This window comes from Bombyx mandarina, chromosome 17, assembly GCF_030267445.1.
Source record: "Bombyx mandarina strain Sakado chromosome 17, ASM3026744v2".
Classification (NCBI taxonomy): domain Eukaryota; kingdom Metazoa; phylum Arthropoda; class Insecta; order Lepidoptera; family Bombycidae; genus Bombyx; species Bombyx mandarina.
This window is the reverse complement of record NC_143223.1, coordinates 559,724-574,730: the sequence shown is the minus strand read 5'-3', so window position 1 is coordinate 574,730 and position 15,007 is coordinate 559,724. Positions and strand designations below refer to the sequence as shown.

Here is a 15,007-nt window from a genome sequence, read left to right as displayed (position 1 = left end):
CAACTAGAAACACCGAGGCAACCTACAGGACATCAAAATCTATCTACAAATGTGGATAACAAGCCCAAAAATTTTATGAAAATGCATGACGATAAACCGTTTTTAGTCGCATTCCCCTTTCAAATACAAATTGTTGTAAAAACACACCCTCGTGTGTCGAGAGCCCTTAATTAAGTTCGCAGAGTTTGGCCACAAAGTCATCTTTCAGCAATATAGAGGGTATTTTTGCAGTAATTTATTTGTACATGTGCTTCAAATTGTGGTCAAAGTATTTCTGAAAGCTTAGCTTATCGTACCTTATAATAAAAAACATACAAAGATATAATAACTTTATGCTCATATAATATAATATGTATCTGTAAAATATAATACCATAATTGGTATAATTTCAAAATGACTATTTGAATGGATTTACGATAGACCCTGCATAGGAGTCCGAAATAATATGCCCTTCGGGTTTTTTCTTTCTATTTGTCTTACACGGTAGATCACTTTTCGGTTAATTATATTTAAGGCGAATTGAACCTTAGAAATAACTGACACATTTATTACCCTACGAAGGCAAACATTACATTACATTAACAATGACATTAATAATAATAGCAAACTTTCATGCAGTTGACTGTTCATAAACGCCTCACCCTAGATATTATAAACAAACAAAACAACTAACAAAACTGAAAGCATATTTTATTGCAGCTACATAATTAGAATCGCGTGTCTCTGAAATAGTAAATCATTTTGTCTCGCTTATTTCGGGGCCACACTGTCAAGTGTCTTTAAAAGCCATTAATTTTCGGATCCCCTCAGTCGCGAGCGAGGGTCACGCAGAGTCGCGCCCCTCATGGCCAAGGTCTTCATGCCAACATTACCTCATTATTTTATTTAACATATTTATTAAACAGGTGTACTATTTTTTTTTATTGCTTAAATGGTTGGACGAGCTGGCCCACCTGGCTGGCTAGTGTGAAGTGGTTACCGGAGCCATAGACATCTACAACGTTAATGCCACCACCCACCTTAAGATATGAGTTCTAAGGCTTCAGCATAGCTACAACGGCTGCCCCACCCTTCAAACCGAAACGCATTACTGGTTCACGGCAGAAATAGGCAGTAAATTAGTATTACCAGTAATTTAGTATTACCGTAAAACGGTAATACTAAATTCGGTAATAAACCTTCCATTTCTTATTCTATGATTATTACGTTGTTCGTAAAGGGCAAATATCACGAAATAGATGTAATATATTATGGTATTAGGTGTGCTTACTAGTACTGACACTGTTTGCAAAGAATAGTTAATAACACCTGCGACGGATGCGTTTAACCCGCGTGTAGTGTAAGCCAACCAAAACAAGCAATAACTTTATATTTTCCTCGACAGGCATGATCTACTTGAGGTCACACTTGGACAAGTACCTAGCAGTCGACAGCTTCGGTAACGTGACTTGCGAATCAGAGGAAAAGGAACCCGGCAGCAAGTTCCACATCAGGTATTGCCTATTTTGTATAATAACATTGTAAACGTTTCTCATACAATTACTACCGACTAGGATCCACTTCTTTGTTATATGTAGATAAAAATTAATATGTATGTACACACATATATTCAAACGTATATTAAAGACAAATCAGGTCTCCTTGGGAGGCGTCCGGGTATGTACCACTGGATCTGTTAGCAAATCCCACCCCTCCCGGCTGAGCCCTTGCTCGCCCACATGCTCTGGTGAAACTAGAAAGGCATCCAGGCCACTAGTTATCCCTCAGTTGATAAACAGCACATTCGATTCCCGAACACCAAATATCAATCACAATGACTATTAATCCTGGTATGTATTGAACTTTGAGAAATGAATGACATAAAATTCCCACATTGAAAAGATGCTTGCCTGCTCTACGGCACATTACGAGCCGCATTCGAGACGCTTTGCAAACTGCCCATGTCACTGATTGAGTTATGCCCACTGAGGTGGATAGATAATTAGATAACCTCTCTCGACGACATTTAAAACGATATTACCCACCTTTTATCTCCATCTTATTATTTGCCGTTACTTATAGTTGTAACTGCGGGAAAAATAATGGTCCTTAAAACTCAAAAGGCATTGTTATTAAAAATCTTTATTAAAGATCCTGTCAATGGCGGGAAGTAACAAAAATAATGTTCTCTCACGCATGCTCGCGTCACGGAATACTAATCCATTGCAGGAGCTGGTATGACTCACCGGATGTTTAAGGCTTTAGCCGTACGTTATTACAGTACATAACTGCGATTTAATCAAAACATTATAACAATTGTTAAAAGCAGAGCGTGTTGTGAACCCGCACAAATAAGGTCCAAAGATGGGACAGCTATGAAGCGACATTGTACAGACTTTCACTGTATGTCTCAAAGTAAATAGTGCTATCCAGGTTCTGATCTCTGGAAGATTAAACCAAAGTGAATGCCGTAGCTGTGAAAGATAAAACAAAAAAATCGGATGTCATTACACACTTGCTCATATTTATCCACTATTGGCCAAGTGTAAATGTAAGGCCTTACTTATTTAAAAAAAACTGCGAACTAATAACGGATGTAATAAATTTGAATATGCCTAATACGTATGTATTACTATTCATTCGCTACCAAAACTCGAATGAATTTTTATTTACGACATTTTAATATAATCGTGTACGACTTTCGTAATCATATTATACTTCCTTCTTCCTCTGGCGTAAATACATTTGGTGGGAACATAATATGCCGTCCGTGCCGAAAATGGGCTGCTTTTTATTCCGAAATTGTATTGTAGGCGACTTGAAGGTGGTCGCGACGATTGTCCGGCGTCCTTTTTTTTTTTTTTTTTTTTTTTTTTTTTTTTTTTTTTTTTTTTTTTTTTTTTTTTTTATTGCTTAGATGAGTGGACGAGCTCACAGCCCACCTGGTGTTAAGTGGTTACTGGAGCCCATAGACATCTACAACGTAAATGCGCCACCCACCTTGAGATATAAGTTCTAAGGTCTCAATTATAGTTACAACGGCTGCCCCACCCTTCAAACCGAAACGCATTACTGCTTCACGGCAGAAATAGGCAGGGTGGTGGTACCTACCCGTGCGGACTCACAAGAGGTCCTACCACCAGTAATTACGCAAATTATAATTTTGCGGGTTTCATTTTTATTACACGATGTTATTCCTTCACCGTGGAAATCAATCGCGAACATTTGTTGAGTACGTATTTCATTAGAAAAATTGGTACCCGCCTGCGGGATTCGAACACCGGTGCATCGCTCAACACGAATGCACCGGACGTCTTATCCGTTAGGCCACGACGACTTCTTGCTTCCAGGATTTAAAATTAATATTCGTTTCGCGCTAAACGCTTTACCCTGTCCCCATCTCCCTTGGTTGAGTTACGGCCTCGTGCTCCGGCTCTTATCAATCTCGCGAGGGAGACAGAGATTATAATAGGTTTGATTCCAACATATCACACCTACAACTCTCAACTTATACACCGAAGTATTCTACCTGACCCAGAGAAACCATTGAAGTGTGCGTTTTATACCTCTATTAAAGGCGACCGACTCATAGCGTTAGTACAATAACATTTATTCAAAATTATTGAATCGAGATCATTAAACTCTTCATAAGCATACCTGTCTATTGTTTTCATGTCTGTATTCATAACAGGAAAGTTGATAAACAAACTGACGCACACATTTCTTCCCCAAACAATGCGTGAGTCAGTGTGGAATTTTGAGATAAACACTTATTTTGGTTATGGCGCATATTATGTCTATTCGATTTCGGATCACAAATAGAGTTAATTATTCATGAATATTTTGATACGAATAAGTGAGTAGCTTCTATATTTTCTACAGGATCACTACTTGTTAGATTCTTCAGTATTAATTATTTTTGTAGGGCCAATAAAATTAAATATCGTACCAAGGTTCATTACAATCGCAAGGAATGGTTTTGCAACGCATACAGTACAGATGTGCAAATAGAAATTTTTGAAGCAGTTATATTCCGTCACGAAAATTTGTTGAATACTACAGTTAGGTCCCCGTTTATTTGCTCTGTAAATGCAAATGCATTTTTTTTTTAAAGAAAAAATCATTAAGAAGAAACTCATCACCAAATTTAAGCATCAGTAATTCCTGAAAAGTTTCACGTAACCTATAATATGATAATGAAGTTTTCTGTAAAAATGACAAAAAGCGTGCACCAAGTCTCGAACCTGTGACCATTTTAGATTATAGAGATCCGTATAATATCGCGTATTTTGCAACAAACAAAAGGCCAACATCAAGAGGGAAACAAGCCTGTTACCTTAGAAACTCGACGGTGAGCGAATCCAATTTAAAATTCCCTAAAACGTTTTTGCGAGGCTTCAGTTATTGATCTGTTCAAAACCATGAAGGGGAACTGGAGAGGGTGGACCTAATCGAAATCATGGCAATGTTAAATGCGTCTTTACCACAAGGCAATACAGTGGTATTTCCACTGTGGTCCACTATTGCAGATAAAAGTTTCGGCTGAATCTAAATATTTGGAGCTGCCTGTATATATTAGTAGGGCCTGAAATAATACGAGTATTTATCTAGAAGGCTTAAGGTTAGCCATAGGGCCGTATTCGTAAATTAAACTTATTACTGATTCATGGCAGAAATAGGTACCTACCTATCCGTGCTGGTTCACAAAATGCCCTACCACCATCAGTTAAAGGCGTTTTTCTATAATTTGGAAATTTAAATAAATCCCAATCCCGTAAGTTTCGGATCATCTCATCACAACGCCTAGAGCTCATCACTCATCTATCAATCTTATTCTGTACTGTGTGCGTTGTGCGAGCTTTTTAACGTTCTCGATAGCGTAAAAGTTTGCCTACGTTTGCCGTTAGGGGCGCTGTTCCAACTGCATATAAATTTGAGTTAACTTTCACGCTATCGAGAACGTTATAGAACTCGCACTAAACACACTATACAAAAAACGCCTCATAACGTAACGAAAACAACAACGAAATCACAATAGAAATTGCGTTACCTCATTTCTTAAATACCATCTCACGTCGACCTCAAATCGAGTAAATGCCAACAAACTTTCGTGCCATTTACCGAGAGCTCAGAGCTCAATAAACTTTATTACCACAAAAGCTATATTTTACGTATTGCGAATGATTTACTTTTGGAATAATTCGCTATTATGAAGACTAGACTAGAACTAGACTAGACTCAGCCCACTGAGTTTCTCGCCGGATCTTCTCAGTGGGTCGCGTTTCCGATCCGGTGGTAGATTCTGCGAAACACTGCTCTTGCTAGGGTCAGTGTTAGCAACACTCCGGTTTGAGCCCCGTGAGCTCACCTACACACGCGAGGGCGAAGCTGAAATAGCTTCTCAACATATTTTAAATAAATTTTGTTAAATATCGGGGAGACCTTACCTGTCGTAACATGTATTGTGAGCTCACGAGGGTCGATATCACCGCCTTGCCTATTCTTCCCGCAAAGCAATCATGAGGCTCGGTTTTATACTTACTTGTAGCCTTCTCTGTGAAAACGACCTCATGTATCAATACGTGCGACTGTATTTCGTTGTCGTAACTATATAATAATATAAAAAAAAATATTTGTACTCATTATCAAGATGCAGACATTTGATAGGCCATCAATTCTGTTTTTATATGATTAATTCTGAAACAAAATTTCTCTTTTTCTTTGATAGACACTTCTTTTGTTGTTTGACTATAATAAAGTATGCTTAATGTAATTTTGCACAGCTTGTAATTTCGCATTCATATCGTTAGAAAGCGGAATACAAACAAACTTTCACAGATTATAATATTGTGACGATTGTTATGATCTGCACCAATAAGATAATCCTATTGGCTCGTTACAAACCGGTTTCTTGTTTAAATAGGTACTAACTTAGCAATATAACTGTAGTTATGATTTGCAGTTAATTTGACTAGACTTAAAACATGATTTGTGCGTGTGCGTGCGTGCATATATGAGTGTCATGATATGACTAAAGAAATCTAAATAAACGTGACCATTTTTATTATTATTTCATAACATTTGTTGATTCGTTACTCACGTAGGGGGATACTGGGTTATCGTAAATTAACATTTTGTCAGGTATCGGAGCGGTGACCTAATAACAGTTGCTGTTCGTTAGTCTCGCTAAAACTCGAGAACGGCTGGATTTGGATAATTTTGGTCTTGAATTATTTGTGGAAGTCCAGAGAAAGTTTAAAAGGTAGATAAATATGAAAATGGTCAGAATTAAATAAAAATAACAATTTTGTTTTTCCTTTGATGTCCCCCCCCGTCGGACGGATTCCTTTTGTTTGTGTTAAGTTTATTTTATACAAAAGCTTAGGCCTTTTATTTATCGATTAAGGCACTACGAAGTCTGCCGGGTCAGCTAGTAATATTTAAATTTAAAAACTATCAGCTTTATTATGCCCAATATTTCCTAACGCGTTGGAGTGTAGAACATCATATTTACTGGTTTTATTTTATACCAGATTTAGCCCGCGACTCCGTCCGCGTGGATTAGTTACTTTGACATAACGCTAAATTTTACCTCCACTTCATTTACGTAGAAAGTGAAAATATTTTTGAATTATAAAATTTTAAGGAGCTATTTAAACCCCTATTTTGAAACATTCTTTATTGACGCTCCACTTGTATTGATCTTAGAGTGATGTTATATAGCCTATAGCCTTCCTCAATAAATGGGCTATCTAACACTGACAGAATTTTTCAAATCGGACCAGTAGTTCCTGAGATTAGCGCGTTCAAACAAATAAACTCTTCAGCTTTATAATATTAGTATGGACTAGCTGTACCCGTCCCGCTTCGCTGGGCATTTAAAATTAACATTATTATTTCTCATCCCCACAAAGATTCTCATCTTTAACGCCCCCGCAACTGGTGTAGGGAATCCAACACTCATATAAATATTAGCCTATCCATTAAGTACATGTATTTTCTACATGGATACCAAGTTTCAAGTCAATCGGATGCATGGTTCAGTAGTTATAACGGAACATCCGTAAAAACCACTGTAGATTTATATATTAGTATAGATAGTATAGATTTTACTTCTTCCACGTCACGAAACCGTCCGTGTTTGTCTGTAACACACGTAATTGTTATTGTCGTAGTGTCTCCGACGACAACAGCGGCCGCTGGGCGCTGCGTAATGTCGAGCGTGGCTATTTCCTGGGCTCCAGCTCGGACAAACTGACCTGCACCGCCAAGGTGCCCGGAGACGCCGAACTTTGGCACGTCCATCTAGCCGCCAGACCTCAGGTAAGGATTAAACTGTGCAGTGTCAATGTGATTTAAATTTTTACGGAAAATCGACTTGTATTTTAGAAGGAATGCGTAATTATGATAATAAAATACAAATTATTGAACCATAAACGGATGAAGGTCCTACTGGTGGTAGGACCTCTTGTGAGTCCGCAAGGGTAGGTACCACCACCCCGCCCATTGCCTAGATGGGTGGACGAGTTCACAGCCCACCTGGTGTTAAGTGGTTACTAGAGCCCATAGACATCTACAACGTAAATGCGCCACCCACCTTGAGATATAATTTCCAAAGTCTCAAGTATAGTTACAACGGCTGCCCCACCCTTCAAACCGAAACGCATTACTACTTCACGGCAGAAATAGCCAGGGTGGTGGTACCTACTCGTGCGGACTCACAAGAAGTCCTACCACCAGTAAAAAATATTTGTACCAAAGTATTTGTGTAGACAACCATAATGCGTAAATATGTATGTATGTGTAAACAGTAGGTACATGGCAAGTCTTCGCTATCAGCTGTCACTCCGATTGATATAAATATCCTTTTATATAAGGTCGTTGAACATTTATCGTTTATTCAATATTATTTAATGTTTAGTTCACGAGAATTGATATTAAAACTTCTAAAATGTTCACGTTTGTTTGTCATCCACAGGGTGTTACCCAAAATATAATATTGTTCTACATTAATATATGTTGAACATATGTACTTATTTATTTAGTATGTGAATAAGGAATCTATAGTGTATAATGTGTGAGAGTGTTTTAGTGTGACAGGTATCAGGAGAAAAGTCATCGTTTTTGTCATGCAAGTTCATTGTAGGGCGACAGCTTTCTCTGTTGTCAGTAGTTTGAAGGCTGTATCTCCTCCAACTAAGGATCTGCGACTTCCTCTTCTCTGCTTCAAAAAAACACTTTCCAGAACCATATCATTACTTTCGTTGGCTTGACACAATTCTCAAACGTTTCCACCGCGTAGTGATGCATATTTTAGAGATAATCACAATCGATGAATTTTTTTTATCTCATAAATGATATGTCATTCAAATTCCGTTATTGTGGGACAGTCACCGCGAGAAGCGGTCGGATGTTCTCACATTTCTAAAGACAATTGCTTTTATCATTAGCAATTTTGTTTGTATTGTTTTAGTTTCAGTATGTTGGTAATGATTCCCGGTCGGTGTCACGATCTTCTCGGATTCTGACAAGAATAATCTTGTCGGAAACTTAATATATAAAGAGTTAAATTTGAGCTAAGAATTCTTAGGTTACGATTCGATCTCATGCCGAACAACTGAGATCCAATCTTAATTGGGTTTTATAACTGCTAAACTTACCTCCGGCTCTAATAACTGTGAATTAATTTTTTTCAAATTCATGTAATTGTTGTTACTCCTAATGAATACTAGTCTTCGACAACAATAGTGATACAATGAAACCGTCATCACGGGCTAGTGCTAGTGCAAGTTTCTTAACGTTCTCGATAGCGTAAAAGTTAACTCAAATTTGTATGGAGTTGTAACAGCGCCCCTAGCGGCAAACGTAGGCAAACTTAAAAAAAACTGGCACTAAGCACACATACCACCACTAAACTCACTTGCAGCATTACATTGCAGTTCCTACACTCTCATTACGGTAAAGTGATGGTTTAGCAAACGTGAGTGTGCCGATGCACGGTGATGAGACAGACGCCTTCGTCTCTAATGACGCGCTTGGCAGTTAGTTACACGAGTATGTTACCGCTAGCCGCGTCATCTTAACAACGGATTTTATTGATTTCAATATATGTCTTGAGATGTGAACTCAAAATGTTATCCAGTAAAAAAAGTCATTAGTTTGAAAGACGGAACGTTATACAGCACAGTTGAGGCTTCGACCTCATGCTATGATGTCAATGGGCTCCGATAGCAACTTAATCGCGCGGTCTGACAAGACGCCCCACCATGACTACTTTGGCAAGTTCCTTCTAAAATCTCTTCATCATGGAACGCGTGAGCATGTCAAATAGGTATTTCCTTATAAATAATGGTACCTACCTGCGGACTCGAACACCGGCATATCGCTCGATACGAATAAACTAAAACTTTAAACATAGCGGTTGTAAAGAGAGTCGCTTACTTCCTCAAGTTAGAGCCCCGTGAGCTTACCTAATCATTCGGTTATGCTGGCATAACCAAGTTACCAGGTTAGGTAGGAAAAAAACCTACACGAATCATTCACGAGTCATTGCCTTAGGACCAGCAGGAGAAACCCAGGTCACGTAAAGACCTCGATAATAATCGATAAGTGAACGTCCGTTGAGTCCACTGCAAATTGTTCGCAGATGAACCTCCGCTCGATCGGCCGCAAGCGTTTCGCTCACCTCTCAGAGTCGCTCGACGAGATCCACGTGGACGCTAACGTGCCGTGGGGCGAGGACACGCTGTTCACGCTGGAGTTCCGCGCTGACGAGGGCGGCAAGTACGCGCTCCACACCTGCAACAACAAGTACTTGAACGCAGGAGGGAAGGTAACTAGCATCAACACTCAAACTTCACTAACCTTTTTTTTATAGCCCTTGAATGAGGACGAGGATACGGCCCACCTCATGGTGAGTGATTACCGTTGCCCATGGACTTTAGCAATGCCAAGGGCGGAGCCAAGCCGCTGCCTACTTTCTAAGTTTCTTATCAGATGATATAGGTCGCCAGTCTACCGTCAGCCCTCCTATGGTAGTACTAAAATTGACAAACGAATTAGATGAATGATTACGTGAGGAACATGTCCTTACTACGGAGAAACGACTAGAAGGTGTGAAGCGAAACTTTCTTACAGCCAACACCATGCTTTGGGCTTATTAGATTCATCTTAACGCATCATCAAGTACCGTTCAGTGTTTCAAAGCAATCATTACTGTCCACATTTACCGTTACGTTTTAAATTCTATAAGAGTTCTTTAAAAAGATGAGTAAAACGCAATTAAATGAAAGGGAGTGTCCATTGTTCTAATTGTCTCGTAATGTGGGTAGTATGAAGTAACCGATTACGGGTAAGCACTTGTCACACTCGGCCAAGTATGTCGTATGTGCAATCAAATGATACACGGTCATCATATTATAGGGACTTTCCTTTTCATTGTCTGTATATAATCATGCCCGTTTTACTGACCTAGACGGATCGACACACATTTTGTATGAAACATTTAGTCAATATTATGAATGGTAGAGACTTGCACCTCAGAAGAGTGACACAGTACAAATCACACGGGGGTGGAGTGAAACACTTGATAGTGTAGCCCTTAAAGTTAATATACGAAGTTTCCCAGAAGTCGTCGCGCCATCGCCGCTTATAAACACTGATGTATTAAAAGTGGCAGGTGCTAATCATATTTTGTTGTTGATGGGCTCATTTTAGTTGTCGTCGTGGCCTAAAGGATAAGACGTCCGGTGCATTCGTATCTAGCGATGCACCAGTGTTCGTCCCGCAGGCGAGTACCAATTTTTCTAATGAAATACGTACTTCGCAAGTGTTCACGATTGACTTCCACGGTGAAGGAATCATCATCATTATCATCATTTCAGCCTATCGCCGTCCACTGCTGAACATAGGCCTCTCCAATAGATTTCCAGTGCGACCGGTCCATTGCCACCTGCATCCAACGAGACCCAGCGCTTTTTACTAGGTCGTCGGTCCATCTAGTAGGTGGCCGTCCCACACTGCGCTTGCCTGTACGTGGTCGCCACTCCAGGATCTTTCTGCCCCATCGACCGTCCTCTCTTCGTGCTATGTGGCCGGCCCATTGCCACTTCAGTTCACTAATTCTACGGGCTATGTCAGCAACCTTCGTTCTTCTACGGATCTCCTCATTTCGGATTCGATCACGTAGAGAAATGCCGAGCATAGCCCTCTCCATAGCTCGCTCTTGAAGTTGTTGACGAATATATATACCTAGGACAGGCAGTCCGATCAGGTAGGTCCAACTTTGAGAGAGAGGTCAGTAGACGGATCCAACTCGGCTGAGCAGCGTTCGGTAAACTGCACAACGTCTTCTCGTCCAAAATACCTCAGTGCCTTAAGACAAAGGTGTACAACCAATGTGTGTTACCAGTGATGACTTACGGCTCGGAGACGTGGTGCTTCACTAGGGATCTTTTTAGAAGGTGAAGGAATAACATCGTGTAATAAAAATCAAACCCGCAAAATTATTACTAGTGGTAGGACCTCTTGTGAGTCCGCACGGGTAGGTACCACCACCCTGCCTGTTTCTGCCGTGAAGCAGTAATGCGTTTCGGTTTGAAGGGTGGGGCAGCCGTTGTAACTATACTTGAGATCTTAGAACTTATATCTCAAGGTGGGAGGCGCATTTACGTTGTAGATGTCTATGGATTCCAGTAACTACGAGCGCTATGACATGTCCTTCTTCAAACGAGGCTTGTGGAGAGTATTAAACGGTAGGCAGCGGCTTGGCTCTGCCCCTGGCATTGCTGACGTCCATGAGCGACGGTAACCACTCACCATCAGGTGGGCCGTATGCTCGTCTGCCTATATGGCAAAAAATAAAAATAAAAACACCAGGTGGGCTGTGAGCTCGTCCACCCATCTAAGCAATAAAAAAAATAAAAAACTTTCCTGCAGCTCCAAGACACTTGCACCAGCGAGTGCCTGTTCAGCGCGGAGTACCACGCGGGCGCGCTGGCGCTGCGGGACGGCTCGGGCGCCTACCTCGCGCCCATCGGCTCCAAGGCGGTCCTCAAGACGCGCTCTACCGCCGTCACTAGGGACGAACTCTTCTCATTGGAAGACAGCCTCCCGCAAGCTGCCTTCGTGGCGGCTCTCAACGACAAATACGTTTCCGTAAAACAAGGTAACTTTAATGAACCACTATATAATTGAAAATATTTAAATTAAATTTAGTTTTGCTTTTTCATATGTTTAGCTGGATGGTACAGGTCACGTATCTTTTCTAAAAAAAAACAATAAAGTAGGAACTGGTATATAGGTACAGGGAGTAAGTAACCTTTCTCAAAGCTTAATAATATAATGCTGCCAATACGTACTGCGAAATACGCAATGTAAAACGAACACAGTTCTCTCAGGGCATTGAACCCGTATGTCCGCTGATTTTAAATTGTTTTTCATTGCGTGCATATTTTTATTGGGTGTGCTAAAGAGGGTATATCTATCTGGGAGCAGAATTATTTAGACTTCCCATTCACTGCTACTATTGTTACTATCTTTCAAAACAGTTTAAACCTTTATCGTATTTTCTGAGTCCTGCCAAAAAACCAGAAACACTTATTCCTATCTACCTACGTGTTGTCAGTAGTGTCTCCAATGCGTGAGCTCAGCTCCCAGCTCCGTGCTATAGAAAGAGTACTGGCGCGTAGTCTTTGAATATTCATTTATAATCTAGACTAGTCTAGTAAGTGAGGCTGAATCCGACGTGAACACGTCTCGATCTCGGCCTGATGCGAAGTCACGTTCCGTACTCAGATTACTCGACAGTAAAGCCGCGACAGGGTCACGAGCGGAGCGGGTAACGAGCAGTTTGCAAATAACAGACTGTCTCTAAGTTGATCGACCTCCAAATAATTTTTATTTGTCACTAGCTGACCCGGCAGACTTCGTAGTGCCTCAATCGAGAAATAAAATACCTAAACTTTTGTATAAAATAAACATAAAACAAACAAAAGGTATTCGTCCGACGGTAGACACATCAAAGGAAAAGCAAAATTGTTATTTATTTAATTCCGAGCATTTTCATATTTATCTACCTTTTAAACCTCTGAACTTCCACAAATAATTCAAGATAATAATTAGCCAAATCGGTCCAGCCGTTCTCGAGTTTTAGCGAGACTCACGACAGGATTTGACGTTCATCATTGAGATTACGACCTTCTATCTCAAGGTATCGGAGCATGCACGTCGTGTTGTCGAGAGATAATAGTCTAAACTTAACACCATTAGGTTCATCTGCCTGTCTGTGGGAGTAATATGAGAAGGTCATACGTAATGTAGTAAATTTCATTGTAAAAATCACCCGACGTTTTCGAGGATTTTCCATCACAATGCAATACAAATTCGCCATCTTTTATCTACTTAGTTTGATATCTTAGATCACATCACAGATCCGCCATCACAGATACCGCGATAGTCACGATTTCTTGTTTTCATGCACGTTTCACTAAAACGGAGAAATTTCCACTCAAACATGACTCTAATAATGTGCTGTGAGGTCGCACGTTTCCAATGGCCGAGTATTTAAATAAATTACTTTGACAAATCACTATAGATATTAGGCCGATGGCTAGGATTTAAAATGGAAGATGTTCGCCCAAAGCACGTCATTACAGATCCTCCTGATCCATTAACAGTGCTTTTAGGTACTACAAGCACCGGTCACCGGCCTCTTCGAACCTGTCGCTTGCGACAAAGAGCTGGACGAGCGAATTAACCCATAGACACAGCCCACTGATTTCTCACCGGATCTTCTCAGTGGTTCGCGTTTCCGATCCGGTGGTAGATTTTGCGAAGCACGGCTTTTGCTAGGGCCAGTGTTAGCAACACTCCGGTTTGAGCCCCGAGAGCTCACCTACACGTTAGGGCGAAGCTGATATAGCCTCTTAAGGCTATCAGCATAGGTAGGGGGAAAAAAAAGATGTTTTTACGAGTGATAAGGCCTATCGATAGCAGCACGGGAGGTATTACTGTTGTGCCTTCATTTGCCGCCAAGCAAACGTACTCATGAATGGCATACTTCAATCTCGTGCTCTATGAAACGGGTGGCGTTCACGTTCATGGCAGTGATAAAGACATGTTCATATTTAAGATATTAAAAAGGAGTTTCTCCGCTCCTTTTCAGATTCCATTATAAAAATTGAAACAATTTAAAAACGAATCTAAATAAAATTGAAGCAGATGTCGGATTTGTAAATAAAGTTCTTTTTTTTAACCTTTCGGTTTTTTTGCACATTACAAAACCCAACCCGGCAATGTGTTAAAAATTGTTGGTTTTCTTACAATTAATGTTTTAGTTTTACGGCTAATATAATAATATATATATATACGATTGAACCAATCTCAGCGGGAGCTTCATTAAGACGGAAAATATTTTTTAAAGATATTAATTTAGGCTTTATCTTCAGGTCTCTGACGTATAAATTTTGACGGTGTAAATTAGAGTGGGAAAATGAAATCACTTAGCTTGACTAGCTCGAGTTTACGACCGGAGAAGCCGGCGAGTCACCAACTGTGTACTTATACATGAAGTCACGAGTAATATACCACGCTAATTGAATAAATTAAGTAAAATGCTTCTAAAATTTGCAAAATGAGTTCTTTGCTCTCGATAGTTTAATTAAAACTACTAAATTTGTTTTATAAAATTAATGTTTTGTACCGTAAAGTATCTTTCATGTGTGCTTAACGGTATGGTAAGAGCTTTTAAGTATCGTAGCTTTGCAGACGGTCAGGGCGATCCATTTTGAGCTTAAGCATTTACGGTCCATAGATAAAGTAAAACTCCTAGTACCTAATTATTTAATATCGGTAAGTGTTCGCACGAATTGCCGATGGAACTTTGATTTAATTGCTTGTCCACTGCTAAGAGTGACGTCATCTGCATTGTTTTGTTTCGTGTATGATCAGGTGTCAATAACTGTGAATCTATTATTATTAATATACGATTAGTATTTGGGAAATGGAAAAAAATAGGGAAAATTTTAAT

At 39.9% G+C, this 15,007-nt stretch overlaps 1 protein-coding gene across 1 annotated transcript in view; it reads left to right on the top strand.

The window, feature by feature from the left end:
* Window positions 1-15,007, top strand: part of singed (fascin domain-containing protein singed) — a 54,882-nt gene that overhangs the window by 33,382 nt on the left and 6,493 nt on the right. The window contains exons 3-6 of the mRNA XM_028176547.2: window positions 1,385-1,493; window positions 7,155-7,302; window positions 9,626-9,811; window positions 11,917-12,145. Of these exons, the coding sequence (XP_028032348.1) occupies window positions 1,385-1,493; window positions 7,155-7,302; window positions 9,626-9,811; window positions 11,917-12,145 (672 nt within the window). The remainder of the gene's footprint in view (window positions 1-1,384; window positions 1,494-7,154; window positions 7,303-9,625; window positions 9,812-11,916; window positions 12,146-15,007) is intronic.